This window comes from Electrophorus electricus, chromosome 1, assembly GCF_041902795.1.
Source record: "Electrophorus electricus isolate QZ-2024a chromosome 1, ASM4190279v1, whole genome shotgun sequence".
Classification (NCBI taxonomy): domain Eukaryota; kingdom Metazoa; phylum Chordata; class Actinopteri; order Gymnotiformes; family Gymnotidae; genus Electrophorus; species Electrophorus electricus.
Window position 1 is genome coordinate 29,743,483 of NC_137497.1, and position 27,036 is coordinate 29,770,518.

Sequence of the window (27,036 nt, forward strand, 5' to 3'; positions counted from 1 at the left end):
AATATCGTAGCATACCATGGAATGTGATCTTTTATGCATAATCAGGAGTTGGCAAAGAACTAAAACTTCTCATATACCCCACATTTAGGCACAAGCTTACTCCTACTCAATGTTTGCCAGAACATCCAGTGTGTGTCTGCTGTTTGGTCAAAACCAAATCAGTCCTGAAAGAGGCCCCGTCAGCTGTCTTCTGAACATTACAGCAGCGATCAGAATGCTGAGCAGTTTTACAGTAACAAAGAAAAAAATACTAACATAAATGCTTGTTTGGTTTATTTATGAAAAGTTTGGAAAAGGATGTGGTCGAAAGCTGTCTTTTTTTTAAGGCTCTTTAGGACTTATTGAGGATTCGCCACAGAGACCCGGACATGTAGTATGGTCTCAGCATGGTGCCCTCATTACGCTCCAGATCCTCCACTAGAGGAGACAAAAACATTACAGTGGAAGTGAAAACAATGTAGTCCTGTTGATTGGAATATATAGTAGCTTAAGACTGAAATGTGAGCTAATAATGTTTTTTATAATTCTACTCTCTCTGAAGTAAAGGGACTGGACCATGCAAGCTTTCACCTGTGTGCCCAGTGTCATGAACTGGTGGAATGAGTGTATGTGTGTGTGTGTGTGTGTGTGTGTGTGTGTGTGTGTGTGTGTGTGTGTGTGTGTGTGTGTGTGTGTGTGTGTGAGTGTGTGTGTGGCTTACAGAAGCAGAGAAAAAGGGTGTCCACACACATGCTGTACACACTGAAGAAGCCCTGAGCGATCAAGTAAGCTCCTGCCATCACCGTCTAAAAAAACAGCAGTAGTAGATATATACGCTGGGCCGTCAGTACTATAACAGGCACTGCTCTACAGAATAAATGTGTAAATCCTGGTTATTTATAAAGTGACTTTACAGTTGCTGTCATTAAACCCATTTATACAGTGTACTGAATATGCTGATGTTTTGATCTCACACAGAAGCAAGTGTCAGCACTTGAGTTTGTTCTGAGGTTATCCGACAGTGGAGGCAATACATACGATAACGGGCAACCAGTAGTAATGCAGCAGCTGAATCTGGAAATTGTCATCTGGCAGCCTGATTCTCCCAGAGAAGAAGAAGAAAGCCAGCAGACCTTACAGGGAATGTAGAAAACCCCCAGAGTTACCTTTTAAAGTGTGTTGTACCTTTTAAATGTGATGAAGTGTAGTATGGGTAACATACACATGACTTCACACTGTATTTCTCACCCACTAATCCGACCACCAGCACCTTGCCGGAAAACAGCAGTGTGTCTGTAACACAGTCCAACACCACCACCCTGTGGACAGAGGGACATGGTCAAGGACATCGTGCTAAACTTGAGCTAGAACAATTGGTACTCATATTAAAAATATGTATACAAATTATTTTCACATGAGTATGTACTGATAAATTCCTCCAGTTAATATTTTTGCCTTCAAAACAAGGAAATGGAAGTAATTTGTTCCACAACAGCAACATTAAATCATTCACATTCACACACAACCCCATACGTTCAATAATATGTACGAAACATCTCCTCTGTCTGAGGACTTACCGGTTAATATTTCTCCTCAAGAGCATATAAGCATTCTTGCCAGACACATGGAAATTGTTTCCATGTATAGCAATCTGTATATTATCAACCACAAACAGCATGTTGAGTCAGATTGTACACTCAGTAAATTTCACTAGTCATATGGACACAATTACATACTTTGATGCTATTACCACAAAGTGAAAAAAAAACCATATCATACTAATATACACCATACAGTTTTTCATTTAGTTTTTATCTAATACTCATACTAACGCTAGACAACCGATCACTGAAGACACATAAAAACAGTTATTTCAGCATCGATCATTTTTTTGTGTGCAGCTGGATATGAGACACACCATGATATAGGTGTTTCTGTGGAAGAACTTGAGGAATTTATCCAGGAACCAAAAGCAGCATTTGAGGGACATCATCACAAACTGACAACAGAAATTCCGGCAGTCTGTGGAGTAGACAATTGTGTCACATTACAGTTACAGACAGGAGAAAGCAGGACTAAGGTCATGAAGGTTTTATATATATTGTTACCTCTGAACCTATGGTCAAGATATTCCAGTAACATCCGAGGGACCTGGAATATGGTAAGGATGACAGCACCCAATGCTAAAGAGCCGACATGACACCTTGAAAAAAAGCAGTTTAGTAGACTTTAGAGGTGGGGAGCAGTTAGGACTCTGTACTAGGTTAGTAGTCACCAAACCAAGGGAATGTACTTTCGGGTGTGGCTGATATCAAAGCAATCGGAGCGGAGCAGGGATGAAACACGAGTGCTATGTACCCTAGTGTCCGGATGAAGGCTTGTAAGAGAGGGTACGGGGGAATGTCTGCTGGTTTACTGAAGGCCCAGTAGAAGGATGCGAAGGTACCGGCTAGTGTACACTGGCCCAGGGCGATGATGAAGTTCACGCACCAGAGGAAAGCCAGCAAATTATAGATCTGCAGGTAGGGTGCGATCCTTGAGAACAAGTCCGTGTCATCGTATTTAAAAAACACACAGCGCACAGATGGACAATCAGGATGGAGAGAAGCACTGAATTCCTGAAAAGAAACAAGAAGAAGACAACAACAACAGTATAAATAAAAGGAAAGAGATGTGAAATGAATCATTACCAGGCTATTGGAACATGTCAGTAATCTGAATGCATCTAAAATAAGTCATTGTGAAGTATGAATATCATATGAATATCATATACATTCACCATATTATGTCTGTATGAAGCTGCAAATAGCAAAATGTGAATGTTATACTATATATTTGAAAGGGAACAATATTACAGTTTGGGTTTATAGTGTGTGGGTGTGTGTAGGCGACTGACCTTGGGAATGCAAATCTCTGAGCCTGTGATAGAACTACAGTTGGCTATGGAGGAGTTGAGAGCAGCGACATGGTATACAGGAGCACCTGATGTGGCCAAATACCTGAGGGCAGTAATGGTCAAGGACACAGCCTAACACACACACTCTACACACAAAATACTGACACAAGCACATTTTCAACAACAAACTACCAATACAATCCAAGCTACAGCACTAATTCAGTGGCGAGGACAGATATACAGTTACTGCCTTGCTTTGTTAGCAGGAAGTGAAGGTAGGTGAGAAGAGGAAGTGGCAGAGGATACAGGCTAGTGATTCCCCAGTAGGCCATGCTTATCACCACCAGCAGGAACGTCACCAAGGGGTAAGCCAGTGTGGTCGTCACACAACTCACCGCCCTACACACAGCACAGAGCACAAAAGGCCTCATGTAGCCTTAAGAGCACAAGAGAGCCTTTATACAGGCTGCCCCCGCGAAGTGGCTTTATATGAGTAATAATGTAGGAATGCCGAGACTGCACTGATTTGAAGAAAAATGTTAATGGGTTTCTTGTATCCAAGGTGATTTTCTGTTTATAAACAACAGCAACAACAACAAAAACAAGAAGGACATAGCAGATGGCTGACATTTGTTTAAAGAAATGCTGGCAATGGATATATTTACTACCGCCTATGTGTCTGAAGGCCTAAAAAGCTCTACCTGTTGGACTCTTTGATCAGTGCCAATGCAACAGATATTCTCCTCCCCCGATGTGTCAGGAAGAGTAAAATTACGAATTCCAAAAGACACAGGCTCACCACTGCCACATAAACACAAACACACAAAAATCATTCACATACAGCAACAGTATAAACCAAAGCCATGCGTCCATTCTTAGAAAAATTCCTTTCTTTACAACATGTTTGTTTCTACTTTATATACTGTCAATACATGTCTTGTGAGAAAATCTGATAGCCCTTACAGAAGAACAGCCACGTCTCTTTCACTTGAAGGTAGACAGAGAATTCTGAATTATAAGTAATGTCACCGAGGGTGAGTTTGGAGTGTCTGTAGTGGTTATATTCCCGGTAACAGTAGTAGATACCTGAGAAAGACAGAGTAGACAGCTTACATCCTCATTCACTAATCTAACCCCCTGCAATTTGTCTTTAAAATTAAGGGTCCCATGCAGAGTTCATACACTATAGGGCAGCAAATCAGTGCCAGTCATAGAACCATCCACAGTAATTTGGTATTTTCCTTGTTTCAGTGCAGCAGGAGACCATTCATGAAGGGCTTAATTATTACCCAGTGAGCTGGTCGCTAATGGCAGGTATGTTAAAACATGTATTGTACAGGCTTACCATACGCTGCAGCTACGAGCACTCCCACGATGAGAGCCAACAGTAGCACGAACATCAGATATCTCATAAGCAGGAGGAACATGAGGCTAACAACCATAGCAACCACCAGACCTCTGAGAGAGAGAGAGAGAGAGAGAGAGAGAAAAATATTTACTTAAAATGCATACAGAAAGTTTCAAATTTGTTGTGTATTACTCATCTTAAAATTGATTTAACTATTTTTCCTCATCAATCTAGATAAAATACTCCTCAACAAGAAAACAAACATTGGTTTTTATAATGTTTTGTACATTTATTTAAAATAAAAGTCTGAAATACTGCATTAACATACATATTGAGGTCTGTTGTTAAGACACTTTTTATTGAGCTCTGTTGAATCCTACTTCTATCAATGGTCCCTGTAATTTTTTTTTAACTTCATTAGGGTTCACCTGTGCTTCACTGAATTGACTGAACATAATCAGGGAAGGCAGAAATCTGTCTGTTTATGGACTCACAGTTCATAGTGTCTGAGTGAAAGCCAAGTCATGAAGTTCAGAGAATTGTGTCAAGAATTGTGTCAAGACACAGATCAGGGGAAGGTTACAAGAAATATTCTGCAGCTTGGAAACTGCCCAAGATCACAGTAGCTTCCATCATTCTCCAATAGAAGAAGTTTGAAACCACAAACAGTCTCCCTAGATCTCGCTGGCCAGTATTATATGTAGTATTGTATTGCATATAGTATTGTATTCTATGCAGATTGATGAAGGAAAATCAACTGAAATCTTTCTGTATATATATATATATACACACACACACACACACACACACACACACACACACACACACACACACACACACACAGAGACACACACACACACACACACACACACACACACACACACACACACACACACACACACACACACACACACACAGAGACACACACACACACACACACACACTATACAATGTCTGGGTGTAATACAATCTTGTATAAAACTAACTTACATTAATATCCAATACCATGATGTAGCAAAATCCTCAAAAATCCGTAACCCCACTGACTTAAAGTTGAATCCTGAAACAAGAGAGCTGCAAGCAAAAAATACTGGTCAGCAAAAGCAGCTTATAGATCAACACCAACCATCCATGCATATGTGTGTGTGAGTGTGTGTGAAGGATTACTCCATAGCACTCTTTATGTGCTTGACTGTTTCATCTACGGAAGCGAATCCAGGGAGAGAGAAGTCTGGAGGAACGTCCTGTAGTTCAAAGCTAGGCAGGCATTTCCCTAGTGCTGAGGGGAGAGAGACACAGAGAAACAGAAAAATAATATGACTTTAAAAATGAAACCTACTGACTTATGATGGCGGTAAATGCACAGTCCTGGTGGTTTGGTTATGTTTTAGTGCATAGCATAGTCAAACTGTTACAAAACAGGATGGACAAATAGACAGGTAGTTGTAAAGGTAATCCTGCTGTCTGTACCTGGTTTACTTGGGGTGTAGAAATACGGACAAAGCTCTTGATTGAGGATGTCTTGAACACTCTGTAGTAGAAATGCATGTGAAAATCTCATTAACATACTGAATCCTATGTATGTGTGATTGGCTTAACCAATGAATTAATTCCATCTACTTGGAACAAAGGGTTGCATATTGCAAAGACTTCTGATATGACAGATTCTGTTCTGTCAAGGGGGTGGTGAGGATTTATTTGCCAGCGATAAAGTTGGTTACATTGCTCATTTGCAGTGTGAGGTTTTACCATTGTGGTTTGGGCAAGGTCAAGTCTAGGATCACAATACTGCTGCTGAAAGAAGTCTTTAGGTAGGGCATCTGGGGCATACGCCTCTGGGGGCAACTTCCAGAACTCCGAAGGGCATTTTTTAACACAGACCTGCAAGCCAATGCACAAACGCACAGAGTGAAGGAGATCTTATTTGAGCAGCTAAACACAGTGTTGCTTTTCATATTTATATCTACACTTCATTGTTCATTGCATGATACAGAAAAAGGCTCCTAAGCCAAGCAACAAAAAGATACCCAAGCCCCCAGACTTACAAACTTGCATTCACATACTACATAATAAACTGTTTTGTAATAAATGAGTCTCATGTGCAGATTTCTAATAGGCTACATTCAAACGTGTTCAGCCTCTGTACAATTTCAACAGGAAATCTTTGTGGAAATCTCACTTGAGTGGTTGGACACTGGAGACCCTCTAGAGTGGCATCCATTTCTGTGGTTGCTCTGGCACACTTCAGAACGTCAAAGTAGAGGACATTTGGTTTGTCACTGAAACACAAGAGGATGCTGGAAACAAATGCAGCTTGACACATGAATATTAGCCAATTAAAGAAACTATTTTTATTCAGTTTTTTGAGCATGTGTATCAGGCTTCAGTGGTGTAGTCACACCATTACTCCCCTAAATGTTCTTTCTTCTAGGGTGAGTTTGATTGGGGTAAACAATAAACTCCGTAGTGTTGTGACACTCCTAGACCTGAGTTTGGACCCTTTGTTTTAGAGGCAATCATTAAACATGTGTGATTTGATTGGGTCCACTTGTTGCTGTGAATTGCCAATCATGAAAATATTTAACCTAAAATCTAACCCATCTTGCACTGTTGCTCTTTAATGTATCCACATGATTTGAACCTGCACAGCTCCACTGTAATGCTAGTTCTACTCATTTGAGAGAATATTGACAGTGTTCCTTACATGCTGAGTGTGCTGTTTTGGTATTCCTGTGAAGACATAAATACTAATCCAGTATGTGAGGGACTTACAAATTGACTCCAGATCCACAGAACATCCCAGTGGAATTCCGGGGCAACAGGACATGACGAGGGTCTCCATACAACAAAGCTGTGTTAGAACCTCTGTTAGAAGGATATCTCACAAGCCATACATGTGTAAAAGACCTTTCTTATAAGCCCAGAATAATCATTTTTCCATGAAAGTGTAGTTGGAAATGTTTCTTACCCAGGATGCCAATAAGCATATAGCTGACAATGGCAGCCACAAAAGCCATACAGCAGATAATGTCTGTACAACTCCTGAAGAAAAACAAGAAGTATTGCTACACACTTGTATCATTTCAATTATGTAATAAAGTTATTTAGCTAAGTCAAATGACTTTCAAATAAGTTTTAGTAGATCTATGGCCTTCATATATTTCTTGTATAGAGCTAATAACAGACATTCTGTGATCCATGATGTGTGTGCTTTAAATAGTTTACTAAAGTCAACTGATATGAAGGAGTAAATGGGAGGAACATTGAGAGATTTAAGGACTCACCTCTTGCTAACTGGTCCCCTGAAAAAAGGCTCATATGGGAAAGGTTCCCCTGAGAACATAGAATATAATGAGTTTAAACCTATGAAAAACATACATTCAGTCAGGTGTGTCTGAACTTTTGACTGGTACTCTATATTTTGTCTAACACATTTTATATACAGTTACATATTTTTATGACACCTTCTGTACACATATGCTTTTGATCTGATACATAGTTACAGATCGTACACTACATGAATGTTTTTAATATGAAATAGACCTAGCAAGTATGTAAGAGCTATTATAATTTTAACATGAAATGTACATGATAGTTTTGTACAATGTTTATTTGTTAACCATTGCATATGGCGTATGGGATTCTCATAAAATCTTTGGCATATGGATGGATATATCTGAAAAAACAAACAAACAAACAAAAAAAAAACACCTCACCATTATAATGCGGTTTCCTGACCATCGTACTCTTCCTCCTTGCACTTTCGATCACACAGAGTCCGCAATGTGTAATGTTACAGTAAAAAATATTCTTACATATGATACTCTGTTCTTATGACGCACACATTCCAGGTTATGGACACATTGTGACGTGTCACAGCACGTTCTCATTCTCAGCTCATCAACAAAGGCATCTTGGTCGCGAGCACCTGCCTTCCATGCTGTGCGATGCTCACACTCTGCTTGCTATGTCATGCGTCGGATATTTAGGCCTATACGCTTAAACTGTCCAAGGTTACTGTGCTTTTAACGTACTAAAAAAAGCTAAACAAATAATAAAATAATCTTTACATAATAATGTAACCTTAGGCTTGTCACCAAGATATAACCTGAGGCTAAATGACACGCACCCCGTCCCCTCCCAAAACTACGTCTATGCGACTGACAAATAATTTTTTGACAATTCTGAAAAAAACTTTAAAGTCTGTAATGTATGCCAGAATAAATGAATGCTCCCAACTCCAATTTTTATCAGGAAGGACATGGACCCTGATTGATTGTTTATTTGAGATAAATAAAAGTCTGCAGTCAGTCTGCGCTTAAAAGAAGACTCTCCCGCCCCCAATCGAGTAACACTTTTAGTACATTTTACCGTCATTCATCGTCGAATCACAGGACGATCGCCGTGTGATTCGTCTGTTCGTCTGTCACTCAGAGCTGATCCATTTCTACGTGTGTTATTGATGAATTTGTGTGTCAATCTGTGTGAAACTAAACAATAAACAATCATGAAATCATTACGGCGTTCCCTTCACGTCGGATACATTTCCAAAAATGTTGTAAAACAAGTTTACAGCTGCTGAAGTTGCAGCAGTTTTGGAAAATAGCGGCGAAGGTAACGGAGCTTTAGAGCCTGAGGGTTTGATTCCTTTGATGAAGAAGAATACAAAAATAAAAGATATCGATGGCTAAATTTATATGATTTTACAATGTTGCTAACGAAACAACAGTGGATTAAGATAGCTACTATATATACTGCTTCTGTGAAAAATTAATGAAATTGATTTCTGATACACTTAGCACAGTAAAAATAATACAGTAAAGTACAGTGGGAAAACAAATCACACACACACACACACACACACACACACACACACACACACACACACACACACATATATATATATATATATATATATATATATATATATATATATATATATATATATATATATATATATAATTATTGTCAAAGGTTTGTTTTTAAGCATGACAACAAAGAAAGTAATGCTTTCTGAAATTAACTTAAATTTCTTCTTTCATTCCAACAGATGAGAGGTTATTTTAGCCTTTGACTGAAGATAAGGCACATGCACTACACAAATTTTACTTCCTCAGCTCTAGTATATTTGTAGAGAAAGACAAAGAGAGAGTGTGTGTTTGTGTGTATGCATGTGTGTATCTGTCTCACATCTGTGGCCCTTTCATGCTCGGCAATCGGGCCTTCTACCAGAGGTCTGGAAGTTTTAGCTTTGCTGCTCCCAGGTTTGCACTCTTGTGGACTGAGATTGACAATGTCATTCTTGAGATCTGTTGAAGCTACTCCTCGAGCTTAGGAGTCACTGCCCCAGGTTCCCCTCATATTGCTTCCTTTAGATGTTTCTATCACCACTACTGTTTTCTCTATCTTGTCCACTGTCTCAAGCATGACTACTGCAACAGCATATACCAGTTTCTTGGTTCCAGTTACACTGGTTACTGGTAATGTGCATATTGCAGCTTCATATCTGTTAGCACACTGTCTGATGACAACCAGTGACATCACTCGTCAACTTTCTGGAATTTCCAGAGCGACATTTTTGGGGTTTTTCCTTCAATTTACTTCAGTGAACATGTTATTTTAGTTTTAATTTACATGTGCTTTTATTGTAGTATCTAAGATAATGTGAACTCTTTAGGGAGGTCTATTAGGTGGTGCTTGGCCTTTAAACCTATGACAACAAAGGAGACATTCTTATTTTTGTGACATGCTTTAAGATCTCGCCTATGGTAACTTTACCCTGGTAGAAGTATTCTTTCGACTTTTTCAGCCATCAGCAGTAAGTCGTAGTCAGTGTCTCATTGACAGTCTTTGTGCTGCCTGTACAGGATGAAGCCCAATGACTTGCTAGAAGAGGTGCAGCTGCCTGTCCAACATTTTTCCTTCCGGAGCCCCGTCCTAAGCTCCGCCCCCACACTTCCAGAGGTGGCTGCAGAGCACAGCCAATCCAAGGACAGTTCCAAGTCCAATGTGTGAACAGCACACGCTTACACAGTGCCACTTTCGTACCCGTCCCGTTTGCTTCCATCTGGGATGACCGCAAATATTTAGCCAAATCACTTGAACCACTCTTCATTAAAAACATCAAATATAAAAGACAAATGCTCAGTACTGTCCAGACCCAACAAGTGCCTGACATATTCATTATCTAAAAATCCAGTGGACAAGCAAAAAAATTAGAATGCCAAATCTGAAGTGCCAAAATGTGCCTCTTACCTGCTGTCACATACTGTCAGTATGTATTAGGACCAGAAATCTTGTATACTGTTTGCTTAATTGAATCTCATGTGAAGTCCCTTGTAGCCAAACTAACATTTGGACACAGCAAATTCAACACTAACTGCCCTGATTCTTTTATACGTTTAGATTTTTTAATTATTATTATTATTTTTTTGACATGTTTCAGTTAAAGACATGTTTCATTGAAAGAAAAAAAAATAATGTAGAAAGCAACTACGTTGGAACTACATCTCAAGAATTCGAAGATGTCTACACAAAGTCCTACTCAAATGCTTTACAGTGTTGCCAAATATACACTGCTTTGATTTTCACTGATATTTTGAACATCAGTGACCAAAGGCAGTTACTGTGGGACCAAAATCATACTGTGTACTGTGGCATTTTATGTATGTTGTCCATAATCTGTATTTAATTTTGTTTTGGTGTCAGTTATGGCCAGAGAAATCCAAAACCCAGTTCCTTTCACTGACCTCTGCAGAATACCTCTGTGTGTAAGTCTGGTGAAGAGATGTTGAAATGAGGTGTGGTGTAATCCAGATAGTAAATGGAGAATCTAGAAAAGCACAATAGTTGGTTAGGTAGCACATTTTAGCACATTTTTTCTTGTAAATATTGATGAAGTATCACTGGAAAGGTCTTCAAACTGGAACAGAGCCCTAGCATTCCCCAATTCAGTTTCAGTGGTTCAAGGGAACAACCAACCGGCTCTTGTTATTTAGTTCTACACCTTGTTTACATCTGAAATTTACATCAAGGTTCTTAAACGTGGCTCTCTATTTTGGATTCTGTTCATTTTAGGTGAACTGATCAGAAGGGAAACACCTTTATGCTGGGTAAAATTTTAAAATTGTGTTACATGCTGGAAATTAAAGTTCACATCCATATCCAAGTTATAAATACAATTCACAAGCTGAAGCTAACTATATCTTAGTGCACAGTATAACTAGCCACAGTGATATTAACTATTTTAATTCTTTCAAAACAGATGAATATATGGCTTTGTTCTTATAATTCAGTTTCTACCTTATTGTCATTTAAAATAACCATTGATATTGCTGACAATTTGGTTTTTTTTGCAGCATTGAAATTGTTTTATATATATAATGACTATCAATTACAGACCACAAGGTTCCTTTTTTTTTTAAATAAGAAGATACAATTAACCACTGGTAGAGACTGAGGATCAAACTTGTCCAAACAGGATTGTAATATTAGCATTCACAAGGTGTTTTGTCACAATGTCCTTCACCATAGTATTTTTGCATTTTTCTCATTGCTGTTTTATGTTACATTAATAAATTAAACATATATTTACATTTCTACTATGAATCTTTTAAAGGTGGGCTGGCCATTGTAATGTCTCGTTTGTTTGGCCTAGGCCAAAAACTATTTTTCTGTTGGTTTTACTCTCATTTAACATTTTCAGCATTGGAAACAAAATGGCTCTGTTGCATTTGGTGTTGATATCATTATGGTAGGCTTTAGTGGATGTACTAGTGTATATGTTAACAAATAGATGCACACCACCAGCTGTCCTAAATCTTTGTGTTAAATATTTTACACTGATACAAATGACCTAGATCCCTTCTAAAGTTCCAGTTATTACTGGCAACTATACCTTTGTCTTTAATTGCAAACCTGTCTTAATTGATTGGTATTAATCCTTATGAGAGAAAATCCAACCAGAAATGAAATATATTGGTTTAAAGTGAAAGTAATGAATGATGTACTGTACATTTTTAGTGCTGAGAACCAGTCTGTATAAACCATTTGAACTGGACATTTTTTCAAGGCATTGTCTTCTGTAAAAATTGCATTGTGTGAAAATCAAAATTACTCTAAGCCTGTTCAGAATGGTGCATGTATTGGTCATAACGGGCCATGTGGATGAGCTTATGACTTCATACGTGTGAAAAAAGAAAGGAAAATAGATTTCTGGGATTTTATATTCTTATTGTTTTTTTATCAACTGTTGTATCACATCATAAATGTATTCTATATGTTGTAAACGTTCACATATTTCATATATAAAATAGTATTCAGTTAATAAAGTAAGAAAATTTGCAATTAGCTCAGTCATTTTTACTAGTTCGTATACTCTCTATTATACTCAGAAATAAAAAAATAATATCGTAGCATACCATGGAATGTGATCTTTTATGCATAATCAGGAGTTAGCAAAGAACTAAAACTTCTCATAAACCCCACATTTAGGCACAAGCTTACTCCTACTCAGTGTTTGCCAGAACATCCAGTGTGTGTCTGCTGTTTGGTCAAAACCAAATCAGTCCTGATAGAGGCCCCGTCAGCTGTCTTCTGAACATTACAGTAGCGATCAGAATGCTGAGCAGTTTTACAGCAACAAACAAAAAAAGACTAACATAAATGCTTGTTTGGTTTATTTATAAAAAGTATGGAAAAGGATGTGGTCGAAAGCTGTCTTTTTTTTAAGGCTCTTTAGGACTTATTGAGGATTCGCCACAGAGACCCGGACATGTAGTATGGTCTCAGCATGGTGCCCTCATTACGCTCCAGATCCTCCACTAGAGGAGACAAAAACATAACAGTGGAAGTGAAAACAATGTAGTCCTGTTGATTGGAATATATAGTAGCTTAAGACTGAAATGTGAGCTAATAATGTTTTTTATAATTCTACTCTCTCTGAAGTAAAGGGACTGGACCATGCAAGCTTTCAACTGTGTGCCCAGTGTCATGAACTGGTGGAATGAGTGTATGTGTGTGTGTGTGTGTGTGTGTGTGTGTGTGTGTGTGTGTGTGTGTGTGTGTGTGTGTGTGTGTGTGTGTGAGTGTGTGTGTGGCTTACAGAAGCAGAGAAAAAGGGTGTCCACACACATGCTGTACACACTGAAGAAGCCCTGAGCGATCAAGTAAGCTCCTGCCATCACCGTCTAAAAAAACAGCAGTAGTAGATATATACGCTGGGCCGTCAGTACTATAACAGGCACTGCTCTACAGAATAAATGTGTAAATCCTGGTTATTTATAAAGTGACTTTACAGTTGCTGTCATTAAACCCATTTATACAGTGTACTGAATATGCTGATGTTTTGATCTCACACAGAAGCAAGTGTCAGCACTTGAGTTTGTTCTGAGGTTATCCGACAGTGGAGGCAATACATACGATAACGGGCAACCAGTAGTAATGCAGCAGCTGAATCTGGAAATTGTCATCTGGCAGCCTGATTCTCCCAGAGAAGAAGAAGAAAGCCAGCAGACCTTACAGGGAATGTAGAAAACCCCCAGAGTTACCTTTTAAAATGTGTTGTACCTTTTAAATGTGATGAAGTGTAGTATGGGTAACATACACATGACTTCACACTGTATTTCTCACCCACTAATCCGACCACCAGCACCTTGCCGGAAAACAGCAGTGTGTCTGTAACACAGTCCAACACCACCACCCTGTGGACAGAGGGACATGGTCAAGGACAGCGTGCTAAACTTGAGCTAGAACAATTGGTACTCATATTAAAAATATGTATACAAATTATTTTCACATGAGTTTGTACTGATAAATTCCTCCATTTAATATTTTTGCCTTCAAAACAAGGAAATGGAAGTAATTTGTTCCACAACAGCAACATTAAATCATTCATATTCACACACAACCCCATACGTTCAATTATATGTACGAAACATCTCCTCTGTCTGAGGACTTACCGGTTAATATTTCTCCTCAAGAGCATATAAGCATTCTTGCCAGACACATGGAAATTGTTTCCATGTATAGCAATCTGTATATTATCAACCACAAACAGCATGTTGAGTCAGATTGTACACTCAGTAAATTTCACTAGTCATATGGACACAATTACATACTTTGATGCTATTACCACAAAGTGAAAAAAAACCCATATCATACTAATATACACCATACAGTTTTTCATTTAGTTTTTATCTAATACTCATACTAACGCTAGACAACCGATCACTGAAGACACATAAAAACAGTTATTTCAGCATCGATCATTTTTTTGTGTGCAGCTGGATATGAGACACACCATGATATAGGTGTTTCTGTGGAAGAACTTGAGGAATTTATCCAGGAACCAAAAGCAGCATTTGAGGGACATCATCACAAACTGACAACAGAAATTCCGGCAGTCTGTGGAGTAGACAATTGTGTCACATTACAGTTACAGACAGGAGAAAGCAGGACTAAGGTCATGAAGGTTTTATATATATTGTTACCTCTGAACCTATGGTCAAGATATTCCAGTAACATCCGAGGGACCTGGAATATGGTAAGGATGACAGCACCCAATGCTAAAGAGCCGACATGACACCTTGAAAAAAAGCAGTTTAGTAGACTTTAGAGGTGGGGAGCAGTTAGGACTCTGTACTAGGTTAGTAGTCACCAAACCAAGGGAATGTACTTTCGGGTGTGGCTGATATCAAAGCAATCGGAGCGGAGCAGGGATGAAACACGAGTGCTATGTACCCTAGTGTCCGGATGAAGGCTTGTAAGAGAGGGTACGGGGGAATGTCTGCTGGTTTACTGAAGGCCCAGTAGAAGGATGCGAAGGTACCGGCTAGTGTACACTGGCCCAGGGCGATGATGAAGTTCACGCACCAGAGGAAAGCCAGCAAATTATAGATCTGCAGGTAGGGTGCGATCCTTGAGAACAAGTCCGTGTCATCGTATTTAAAAAACACACAGCGCACAGATGGACAATCAGGATGGAGAGAAGCACTGAATTCCTGAAAAGAAACAAGAAGAAGACAACAACAACAGTATAAATAAAAGGAAAGAGATGTGAAATGAATCATTACCAGGCTATTGGAACATGTCAGTAATCTGAATGCGTCTAAAATAAGTCATTGTGAAGTATGAATATCATATGAATATCATATACATTCACCATATTATGTCTGTATGAAGCTGCAAATAGCGATATGTGAATGTTATACTATATATTTGAAAGGGAACAATATTACAGCTTGGATATATCGTGTGTGGGTGTGTGTAGGCGACTGACCTTGGGAATGCAAATCTCTGAGCCTGTGATAGAACTACAGTTGGCTATGGAGGAGTTGAGAGCAGCGACATGGTATACAGGAGCACCTGAAGTGGCCAAATACCTGAGGGCAGTAATGGTCAAGGACACAGCCTAACACACACACTCTACACACAAAATACTGACACAAGCACATTTTCAACAACAAACTACCAATACAATCCAAGCTACAGCACTAATTCAGTGGCGAGGACAGATATACAGTTACTGCCTTGCTTTGTTAGCAGGAAGTGAAGGTAGGTGAGAAGAGGAAGTGGCAGAGGATACAGGCTAGTGATTCCCCAGTAGGCCATGCTTATCACCACCAGCAGGAACGTCACCAAGGGGTAAGCCAGTGTGGTCGTCACACAACTCACCGCCCTACACACAGCACAGAGCACAAAAGGCCTCATGTAGCCTTAAGAGCACAAGAGAGCCTTTATACAGGCTGCCCCCGCGAAGTGGCTTTATATGAGTAATAATGTAGGAATGCCGAGACTGCACTGATTTGAAGAAAAATGTTAATGGGTTTCTTGTATCCAAGGTGATTTTCTGTTTATAAACAACAGCAACAACAACAAAAACAAGAAGGACATAGCAGATGGCTGACATTTGTTTAAAGAAATGCTGGCAATGGATATATTTACTACCGCCTATGTGTCTGAAGGCCTAAAAAGCTCTACCTGTTGGACTCTTTGATCAGTGCCAATGCAACAGATATTCTCCTCCCCCGATGTGTCAGGAAGAGTAAAATTACGAATTCCAAAAGACACAGGCTCACCACTGCCACATAAACACAAACACACAAAAATCATTCACATACAGCAACAGTATAAACCAAAGCCATGCGTCCATTCTTAGAAAAATTCCTTTCTTTACAACATGTTTGTTTCTACTTTATATACTGTCAATACATGTCTTGTGAGAAAATCTGATAGCCCTTACAGAAGAACAGCCACGTCTCTTTCACTTGAAGGTAGACAGAGAATTCTGAATTATAAGTAATGTCACCGAGGGTGAGTTTGGAGTGTCTGTAGTGGTTATATTCCCGGTAACAGTAGTAGATACCTGAGAAAGACAGAGTAGACAGCTTACATCCTCATTCACTAATCTAACCCCCTGCAATCTGTCTTTAAAATTAAGGGTCCCATGCAGAGTTCATACACTATAGGGCAGCAAATCAGTGCCAGTCATAGAACCATCCACAGTAATTTGGTATTTTCCTTGTTTCAGTGCAGCAGGAGACCATTCATGAAGGGCTTAATTATTACCCAGTGAGCTGGTCGCTAATGGCAGGTATGTTAAAACATGTATTGTACAGGCTTACCATACGCTGCAGCTACGAGCACTCCCACGATGAGAGCCAACAGTAGCACGAACATCAGATATCTCATAAGCAGGAGGAACATGAGGCTAACAACCATAGCAACCACCAGACCTCTGAGAGAGAGAGAGAGAGAGAGAGAGAGAGAGAGAGAGAGAGAGAGAAAAATATTTACTTAAAATGCATACAGAAAGTTTCAAATTTGTTGTGTATTACTCATCTTAAAATTGATTTAACTATTTTTCCTCATCAATCTAGATAAAATACTCCTCAACAAGAAAACAAACATTGGTTTTTATAATGTTTTGTACATTTATTTAAAATAAAAGTCTGAAATACTGCATTAACATACATATTGAGGTCTGTTGTTAAGACAGTTTTTATTGAGCTCTGTTGAATCCTACTTCTATCAATGGTCCCTGTAATTTTTTTTTTAACTTCATTAGGGTTCACCTGTGCTTCACTGAATTGACTGAACATAATCAGGGAAGGCAGAAATCTGTCTGTTTATGGACTCACAGTTCATAGTGTCTGAGTGAAAGCCAAGTCATGAAGTTCAGAGAATTGTGTCAAGAATTGTGTCAAGACACAGATCAGGGGAAGGTTACAAGAAATATTCTGCAGCTTGGAAACTGCCCAAGATCACAGTAGCTTCCATCATTCTCCAATAGAAGAAGTTTGAAACCACAAACAGTCTCCCTAGATCTCGCTGGCCAGTATTATATGTAGTATTGTATTGCATATAGTATTGTATTCTATGCAGATTGATGAAGGAAAATCAACTGAAATCTTTCTGTATATATATATATATATATACACACACACACACACACACACACACACACACACACACACACACACAGACACACACACACACACACACTATACAATGTCTGGGTGTAATACAATCTTGTATAAAACTAACTTACATTAATATCCAATACCATGATGTAGCAAAATCCTCAAAAATCCGTAACCCCACTGACTTAAAGTTGAATCCTGAAACAAGAGAGCTGCAAGCAAAAAATACTGGTCAGCAAAAGCAGCTTATAGATCAACACCAACCATCCATGCATATGTGTGTGTGAGTGTGTGTGAAGGATTACTCCATAGCACTCTTTATGTGCTTGACTGTTTCATCTACGGAAGCGAATCCAGGGAGAGAGAAGTCTGGAGGAACGTCCTGTAGTTCAAAGCTAGGCAGGCATTTCCCTAGTGCTGAGGGGAGAGAGACACAGAGAAACAGAAAAATAATATGACTGTAAAAATGAAACCTACTGACTTATGATGGCGGTAAATGCACAGTCCTGGTGGTTTGGTTATGTTTTAGTGCATAGCATAGTCAAACTGTTACAAAACAGGATGGACAAATAGACAGGTAGTTGTAAAGGTAATCCTGCTGTCTGTACCTGGTTTACTTGGGGTGTAGAAATACGGACAAAGCTCTTGATTGAGGATGTCTTGAACACTCTGTAGTAGAAATGCATGTGAAAATCTCATTAACATACTGAATCCTATGTATGTGTGATTGGCTTAACCAATGAATTAATTCCATCTACTTGGAACAAAGGGTTGCATATTGCAAAGACTTCTGATATGACAGATTCTGTTCTGTCAAGAGGGTGGTGAGGATTTATTTGCCAGCGATAAAGTTGGTTACATTGCTCATTTGCAGTGTGAGGTTTTACCAATGTGGTTTGGGCAAGGTCAAGTCTAGGATCACAATACTGCTGCTGAAAGAAGTCTTTAGGTAGGGCATCTGGGGCATACGCCTCTGGGGGCAACTTCCAGAACTCCGAAGGGCATTTTTTAACACAGACCTGCAAGCCAATGCACAAACACACAGAGTGAAGGAGATCTTATTTGAGCAGCTAAACACAGTGTTGCTTTTCATATTTATATCTACACTTCATTGTTCATTGCATGATACAGCAAAAGGCTCCTAAACCAAGCAACAAAAAGATACCCAAGCCCCCAGACTTACAAACTTGCATTCACATACTACATAATAAACTGTTTTGTAATAAATGAGTCTCATGTGCAGATTTCTAATAGGCTACATTCAAACGTGTTCAGCCTCTGTACAATTTCAACAGGAAATCTTTGTGGAAATCTCACTTGAGTGGTTGGACACTGGAGACCCTCTAGAGTGGCATCCATTTCTGTGGTTGCTCTGGCACACTTCAGAACGTCAAAGTAGAGGACATTTGGTTTGTCACTGAAACACAAGAGGATGCTGGAAACAAATGCAGCTTGACACATGAATATTAGCCAATTAAAGAAACTATTTTTATTCAGTTTTTTGAGGATGTGCATCAGGCTTCAGTGGTGTAGTCACACCATTACTCCCCTAAGTGTTCTTTCTTCTAGGGTGAGTTTGATTGGGGTAAACAATAAACTCCGTAGTGTTGTGACACTCCTAGACCTGAGTTTGGACCCTTTGTTTTAGAGGCAATCATTAAACATGTGTGATTTGATTGGGTCCACTTGTTGCTGTGAATTGCCAATCATGAAAATATTTAACCTAAAATCTAACCCATCTTGCACTGTTGCTCTTTAATGTATCCACATGATTTGAACCTGCACAGCTCCACTGTAATGCTAGTTCTACTCATTTGAGAGAATATTGACAGTGTTCCTTACATACTGAGTGTGCTGTTTTGGTATTCCTGTGAAGACATAAATACTAATCCAGTATGTGAGGGACTTACAAATTGACTCCAGATCCACAGAACATCCCAGTGGAATTCCGGGGCAACAGGACATGACGAGGGTCTCCATACAACAAAGCTGTGTTAGAACCTCTGTTAGAAGGATATCTCACAAGCTATACATGTGTAAAAGACCTTTCTTATAAGCCCAGAATAATCATTTTTCCATGAAAGTGTAGTTGGAAATGTTTCTTACCCAGGATGCCAATAAGCATATAGCTGACAATGGCAGCCACAAAAGTCATACAGCAGATAATGTCTGTACAACTCCTGAAGAAAAACAAGAAGTATTGCTACACACTTGTATCATTTCAATTATGTAATAAAGTTATTTAGCTAAGTCAAATGAGTTTCAAATAAGTCTTAGTAGATCTATGGCCTTCATATATTTCTTGTATAGAGCTAATAACAGACATTCTGTTATTACATTCATGTGTGTGCTTTAAATAGTTTACTAAAGTCAACTGATATGAAGGAGTAAATGGGAGGAACATTGAGAGATTTAAGGACTCACCTCTTGCTAACTGGTCCCCTGAAAAAAGGCTCATATGGGAAAGGTTCCCCTGAGAACATAGAATATAATGAGTTTAAACCTATGAAAAACATACATTCAGTCAGGTGTGTCTGAACTTTTGACTGGTACTCTATATTTTGTCTAACACATTTTATATACAGTTACATATTTTTATGACACCTTCTGCACACATGTGCTTTTGATCTGATACATAGTTACAGTTCGTACACTACATGAATGTTTTTAATATGAAGTAGACCTAGCAAGTATGTAAGAGCTATTATAATTTTAACATGAAATGTACATGATAGTTTTGTGCAATGTTTTTTTGTTAACCATTGCATATGGCGTATGGGATTCTCATAAAATCTTTGGCATATGGATGGATATATCTGAAAAAACAAACAAACAAACAAAAAAAAAAACACCTCACCATTATAATCCGGTTTCCTGACCATCGTACTCTTCCTCCTTGCACTTTCGATCACACAGAGTCCTCAATGTGTAATGTTACAGTAAAAAATATTCTTACATATGATACTCTGTTCTTATGACGCACACATTCCAGGTTATGGACACATTGTGACGTGTCACAGCACGTTCTCATTCTCAGCTCATCAACAAAGGCATCTTGGTCGCGAGCACCTGCCTTCCATGCTGTGCGATGCTCACACTCTGCTTGCTATGTCATGCGTCGGATATTTAGGCCTATACGCTTAAACTGTCCAAGGTTACTGTGCTTTTAACGTACTAAAAAAAGCTAAACAAATAATAAAATAATCTTTACATAATAATGTAACCTTAGGCTTGTCACCAAGATATAACCTGAGGCTAAATGACACGTCCCCCGTCCCCTCCCAAAACTACGTCTATGCGACTGACAAATAATTTTTTGACAATTCTGAAAAAAAACTTTAAAGTCTGTAATGTATGCCAGAATAAATGAATGCTCCCAACTCCAATTTTTATCAGGAAGGACATGGACCCTGATTGATTGTTTATTTGAGATAAATAAAAGTCTGCAGTCAGTCTGCGCTTAAAAGAAGACTCTCCCGCCCCCAATCGAGTAACACTTTTAGTACATTTTACCGTCATTCATTGTCGAATCACAGGACGATCGCCGTGTGATTCGTCTGTTCGTCTGTCACTCAGAGCTGATCCATTTCTACGTGTGTTATTGATGAATTTGTGTGTCAATCTGTGTGAAACTAAACAATAAACAATCATGAAATCATTACGGCGTTCCCTTCACGTCGGATACATTTCCAAAAATGTTGTAAAACAAGTTTACAGCTGCTGAAGTTGCAGCAGTTTTGGAAAATAGCGGCCAAGGTAACGGAGCTTTAGAGCCTGAGGGTTTGATTCCTTTGATGAAGAAGAATACAAAAATAAAAGATATCGATGGCTAAATTTATATGATTTTACAATGTTGCTAACGAAACAACAGTGGATTAAGATAGCTACTATATATACTGCTTCTGTGAAAAATTAATGAAATTGATTTCTGATACACTTAGCACAGTGAAAATAATACAGTAAAGTACAGTGGGAAAACAAATCACACACACACACACACACACACACACACACACACACACACACACACACACATATATATATATATATATGTATATATATATATATATATATATATATATATATATATATATATAATTATTGTCAAAGGTTTGTTTTTAAGCATGACAACAAAGAAAGTAATGCTTTCTGAAATTAACTTAAATTTCTTCTTTCATTCCAACAGATGAGAGGTTATTTTAGCCTTTGACTGAAGATAAGGCACATGCACTACACAAATTTTACTTCCTCAGCTCTAGTATATTTGTAGAGAAAGACAAAGAGAGAGTGTGTGTTTGTGTGTATGCATGTGTGTATCTGTCTCACATCTGTGGCCCTTTCATGCTCGGCAATCGGGCCTTCTACCAGAGGTCTGGAAGTTTTAGCTTTGCTGCTCCCAGGTTTGCACTCTTGTGGACTGAGATTGACAATGTCATTCTTGAGATCTGTTGAAGCTACTCCTCGAGCTTAGGAGTCACTGCCCCCAGGTTCCCCTATCACCACTGGGACAACCTTGATGCTAACCCTCCACATTCTCTCTTCTTTCAGTCCCTGGTATTTTTGCAATTTCTCATATTGCTTCCTTTAGATGTTTCTATCACCACTACTGTTTTCTCTATCTTGTCCACTGTCTCAAGCATGACTACTGCAACAGCATATACCAGTTTCTTGGTTCCAGTTACACTGGTTACTGGTAATGTGCATATTGCAGCTTCATATCTGTTAGCACACTGTCTGATGACAACCAGTGACATCACTCGTCAACTTTCTGGAATTTCCAGAGCGATTTTTTGTTTTTTTCCTTCAATTTACTACATTTTCCTTCAATTTACTACATTCCCCTTACAGGGAATGTAGAAAACCCCCAGAGTTACCTTTTAAAGTGTGTTGTACCTTTTAAATGTGATGAAGTGTAGTATGGGTAACATACACATGACTTCACACTGTATTTCTCACCCACTAATCCGACCACCAGCACCTTGCCGGAAAACAGCAGTGTGTCTGTAACACAGTCCAACACCACCACCCTGTGGACAGAGGGACATGGTCAAGGACAGCGTGCTAAACTTGAGCTAGAACAATGAAACACATAAAAATGACTGATCAAAGTAGCCCTTTCTTGGCACTCATATTAAAAATATGTATACAAATTATTTTCACATAAGTATGTACTATTAAATTCCTCCATTTAATATTTTTTAAATCAAAATATAATTAGTCAAAATATAACTAGTCAAAATATAATTACAGATGTCTTGAATTAGCATTATGTCTACTCAAACTGTAATTAGAGATGTACTGAATTAGCATTGTGTCTACTCAAACTGTATTTAGCCATATCTGGAATTAGCATTATGTCTACTCAAACTGTATTTAGCCATATCTGGAATTAGCATTATGTCTACTCAATCTAATTAGCGATATCTTGAATTAGCATTATGTCTACTCAATCTAATTAGCGATATCTTGAATTAGCATTATGTCTACTCAATCTAATTAGCGATATCTTGAATTAGCATTATGTCTACTCAATCTAATTAGCGATATCTTGAATTAGCATTATGTCTACTCAAACTGTAATTAGAGATGTATTGAATTTGCATTATGTCTACTCAAACTGTATTTAGCGATATTTTGAATTAGCATTATGTCTACTCAAACTGTAATTAGAGATGTCTTGAATTAGCATTATGTCTACTCAAACTGTATTTAGAGATATCTTGAATTAGCATTATGTCAAATCACTTGAACCACTCTTCATGAAAAACATCAAATATAAAAGAAAAATGCGCAGTTCTGTCCAGACGCAACAAGTGCCTGACATATTCATTACTTAAAAATCCAGTGGACAAGCAAAAAAATTAAAATGCCAAATCTGAAGTGCCAAAAATGTGCCTCTTACCTACTGTCACATACTGTCAGTATGTATTAGCACAAGAAATCTTGTATACTGTTTGCTTAAGATGCTTGGTAACTGAGCACATGCTATTCTCTTCTGAGCATGCCAAGTAACTTATTGGTGTGGTAGTTAAGTAATTTAAAAATGTTTTAGCTTCAAACATGTAATGGAAAGTCTGCGCAGGCCTTTGACATGTTACACAGAGAAATGACAATGATTAATTTGGGAAAATATCAGGAAATATAATTAATATATTACAAAATATAGTAATTTCTATATCCTGAAGTGTGTGGTATCATCTAATTGAATCTCATGTGAAGTCCCTTGTAGCCAAACTAACATATTTGGACACAGCAAATTCAACACTAAGTGCCCTGATTCTTCAATACGTTTAGTTTTTTTTATTATTTTTTTTTTTGACATGTTTCAGTTAAAGACATGTTTCAGTGAAAGAAAAAAAAATAATGTAGAGAGCAACTACATCAGAACTACATCTCAAGAATTCGAAGCTGTCTACACAAAGTCCTACTCAAATGCTTTACAGTGTTGCCAAATATACACTGCTTTGATTTTCACTGATATTTTGAACATCAGTGACCAATGGCATTTACTGTGGGACCAAAATCAGACTGTGTACTGTGGCATTTTATGTATGTTGTCCATAATCAGTATTTAATTTTGTTTTGGTGTCAGTTATGGCCAGAGAAATCCAAAACCCAGTTCCTTTCACTGACATCTGCAGAATACCTCTGTGTGTAAGTCTGGTGAAGAGATGTTGAAATGAGGTGTGGTGTGATCCAGATAGTAAATGGAGAATCTAGAAAAGCACAATAGTTGGTTAGGTAGCACATTTTCGCACATTTGGATTCTGTTCATTTTAGGTGAACTGATCAGAAGGGAAACACCTTTATGCTGGGTAAAATTTTAAAATTGTGTTACATGCTGGAAATTAAAGTTCACATCCATATCCAAGTTGTAAATACAATTCACAAGCTGAAGCTAACTATATCTTAGTGCACAGTATAACTAGCCACAGTGATATTAACTATTTTAATTCTTTCAAAACAGATGAATATATGGCTTTGTTCTTATAATTCAGTTTCTACCTTATTGTCATTTAAAATAACCATTGATATTGCTGACAATTTGGTTTTTTTGCAGCATTGTAATTGTTTTATATATATAATGACTATCCATGACAGACCATAAGGTTCCTTTTTTTTTATAAGAAGATACAATTAACCACTGGTAGAGACTCAGGATCAAACTTGTCCAAACAGGATTGTAATATAAGCATTCACAAGGTGTTTTGTCACAATGTCCTTCACCATAGTATTTTTGCATTTTTCTCATTGCTATTTTATGTTACATTAATAAATTATACATATATTTACATTTCTACTATGAATCTTTTAAAGGTGGGCTGGCCATTGTAATGTCTCGTTTGTTTGGCCTAGGCCAAAAACTATTTTTCTGTTGGTTTTACTCTCATTTAACATTTTCAGCATTGGAAACAAAATGGCTCTGTTGCATTTGGTGTTGATATCATTATGGTAGGCTTTAGTGGATGTACTAGTGTATATGTTAACAATTAGATGCACACCACCAGCTGTCCTAAATCTTTGTGTTAAATATTTTACACTGATACAAATGACCTAGATCCCTTCTAAAGTTCCAGTTATTACTGGCAACTATACCTTTGTCTTTAATTGCAAACCTGTCTTAATTGATTGGTATTAATCCTTATGAGAGAAAATCCAACCAGAAATGAAATATATTGGTTTAAAGTGAAAGTAATGAATGATGTACTGTACATTTTTAGTGCTGAGACCAGTCTGTATAAACCATTTGAACTGGACATTTTTTCAAGGCATTGTCTACTGTAAAAATTGCATTGTGTGAAAATCAAAATTACTCTAAGCCTGTTCAGAATGGTGCTTGTATTGGTCATAACGGGCCATGTGGATGAGCTTATGACTTCATACGTGTGAAAAAAGAAAGGAAAATAGATTTCTGGGATTTTATATTCTTATTGTTTTTTTATCAACTGTTGTATCACATCATAAATGTATTCTATATGTTGTAAACGTTCACATATTTCATATATAAAATAGTATTCAGTTAATAAAGTAAGAAAATTTGCATTTAGCTCAGTCATTCTTACTAGTTTGTATACTCTCTATTATACTCAGAAATAAAAAAATAATATCGTAGCATACCATGGAATGTGATCTTTTATGCATAATCAGGAGTTGGCAAAGAACTAAAACTTCTCATATACCCCACATTTAGGCACAAGCTTACTCCTACTCAATGTTTGCCAGAACATCCAGTGTGTGTCTGCTGTTTGGTCAAAACCAAATCAGTCCTGATAGAGGCCCCGTCAGCTGTCTTCTGAACATTACAGTAGCGATCAGAATGCTGAGCAGTTTTACAGCAACAAACAAAAAAAGACTAACATAAATGCTTGTTTGGTTTATTTATGAAAAGTATGGAAAAGGATGTGGTCGAAAGCTGTCTTTTTTTTAAGGCTCTTTAGGACTTATTGAGGATTCGCCACAGAGACCCGGACATGTAGTATGGTCTCAGCATGGTGCCCTCATTACGCTCCAGATCCTCCACTAGAGGAGACAAAAACATTACAGTGGAAGTGAAAACAATGTAGTCCTGTTGATTGGAATATATAGTAGCTTAAGACTGAAATGTGAGCTAATAATGTTTTTTAAAATTCTACTCTCTCTGAAGTAAAGGGACTGGACCATGCAAGCTTTCAACTGTGTGCCCAGTGTCATGAACTGGTGGAATGAGTGTATGTGTGTGTGTGTGTGTGTGTGTGTGTGTGTGTGTGTGTGTGTGTGTGTGAGTGTGTGTGTGGCTTACAGAAGCAGAGAAAAAGGGTGTCCACACACATGCTGTACACACTGAAGAAGCCCTGAGCGATGAAGTAAGCTCCTGCCATCACCGTCTAAAAAAACAGCAGTAGTAGATATATACTCTTTCACTTGAAGGTAGACAGAGAATTCTGAATTATAAGTAATGTCACCGAGGGTGAGTTTGGAGTGTCTGTAGTGGTTATATTCCCGGTAACAGTAGTAGATACCTGAGAAAGACAGAGTAGACAGCTTACATCCTCATTCACTAATCTAACCCCCTGCAATTTGTCTTTAAAATTAAGGGTCCCATGCAGAGTTCATACACTATAGGGCAGCAAATCAGTGCCAGTCATAGAACCATCCACAGTAATTTGGTATTTTCCTTGTTTCAGTGCAGCAGGAGACCATTCATGAAGGGCTTAATTATTACCCAGTGAGCTGGTCGCTAATGGCAGGTATGTTAAAACATGTATTGTACAGGCTTACCATACGCTGCAGCTACGAGCACTCCCACGATGAGAGCCAACAGTAGCACGAACATCAGATATCTCATAAGCAGGAGGAACATGAGGCTAACAACCATAGCAACCACCAGACCTCTGAGAGAGAGAGAGAGAGAG

General features: G+C 38.2%; 2 protein-coding genes across 2 annotated transcripts; both read right to left on the reverse strand.

Moving 5' to 3' along the window:
- Positions 1–331: 331 nt before the first annotated feature.
- Positions 332–8,604, reverse strand: LOC145659516 (choline transporter-like protein 4). The gene is made up of 21 exons (XM_081722354.1): positions 8,595–8,604; positions 7,508–7,556; positions 7,192–7,265; positions 6,996–7,074; positions 6,403–6,502; positions 5,945–6,104; positions 5,391–5,502; positions 5,214–5,297; positions 4,221–4,333; positions 3,839–3,961; positions 3,577–3,676; positions 3,182–3,274; positions 2,876–2,978; positions 2,338–2,597; positions 2,088–2,182; positions 1,898–2,001; positions 1,557–1,630; positions 1,228–1,298; positions 1,018–1,112; positions 701–785; positions 332–417 (listed from the first exon to the last, which is right to left on the reverse strand). The coding sequence occupies exons 1-21, from the start codon at positions 8,602–8,604 to the stop codon at positions 332–334; spliced, it is 2,070 nt and encodes a 689-aa protein (XP_081578480.1).
- A 4,355-nt stretch (positions 8,605–12,959) lies between these two features.
- Positions 12,960–26,999, reverse strand: LOC118241451 (choline transporter-like protein 4). Its single transcript, XM_081722358.1, has 23 exons — positions 26,903–26,999; positions 26,587–26,643; positions 20,069–20,117; positions 19,751–19,824; positions 19,555–19,633; positions 18,962–19,061; positions 18,575–18,663; positions 18,420–18,454; positions 17,950–18,061; positions 17,773–17,856; positions 16,847–16,959; positions 16,465–16,587; positions 16,203–16,302; positions 15,808–15,900; positions 15,502–15,604; positions 14,964–15,223; positions 14,714–14,808; positions 14,524–14,627; positions 14,183–14,256; positions 13,854–13,924; positions 13,644–13,738; positions 13,327–13,411; positions 12,960–13,045 (listed from the first exon to the last, which is right to left on the reverse strand). Exons 1-23 carry the CDS (start codon positions 26,997–26,999, stop codon positions 12,960–12,962), a joined length of 2,178 nt encoding a protein of 725 aa, XP_081578484.1.
- Positions 27,000–27,036: the final 37 nt, after the last annotated feature.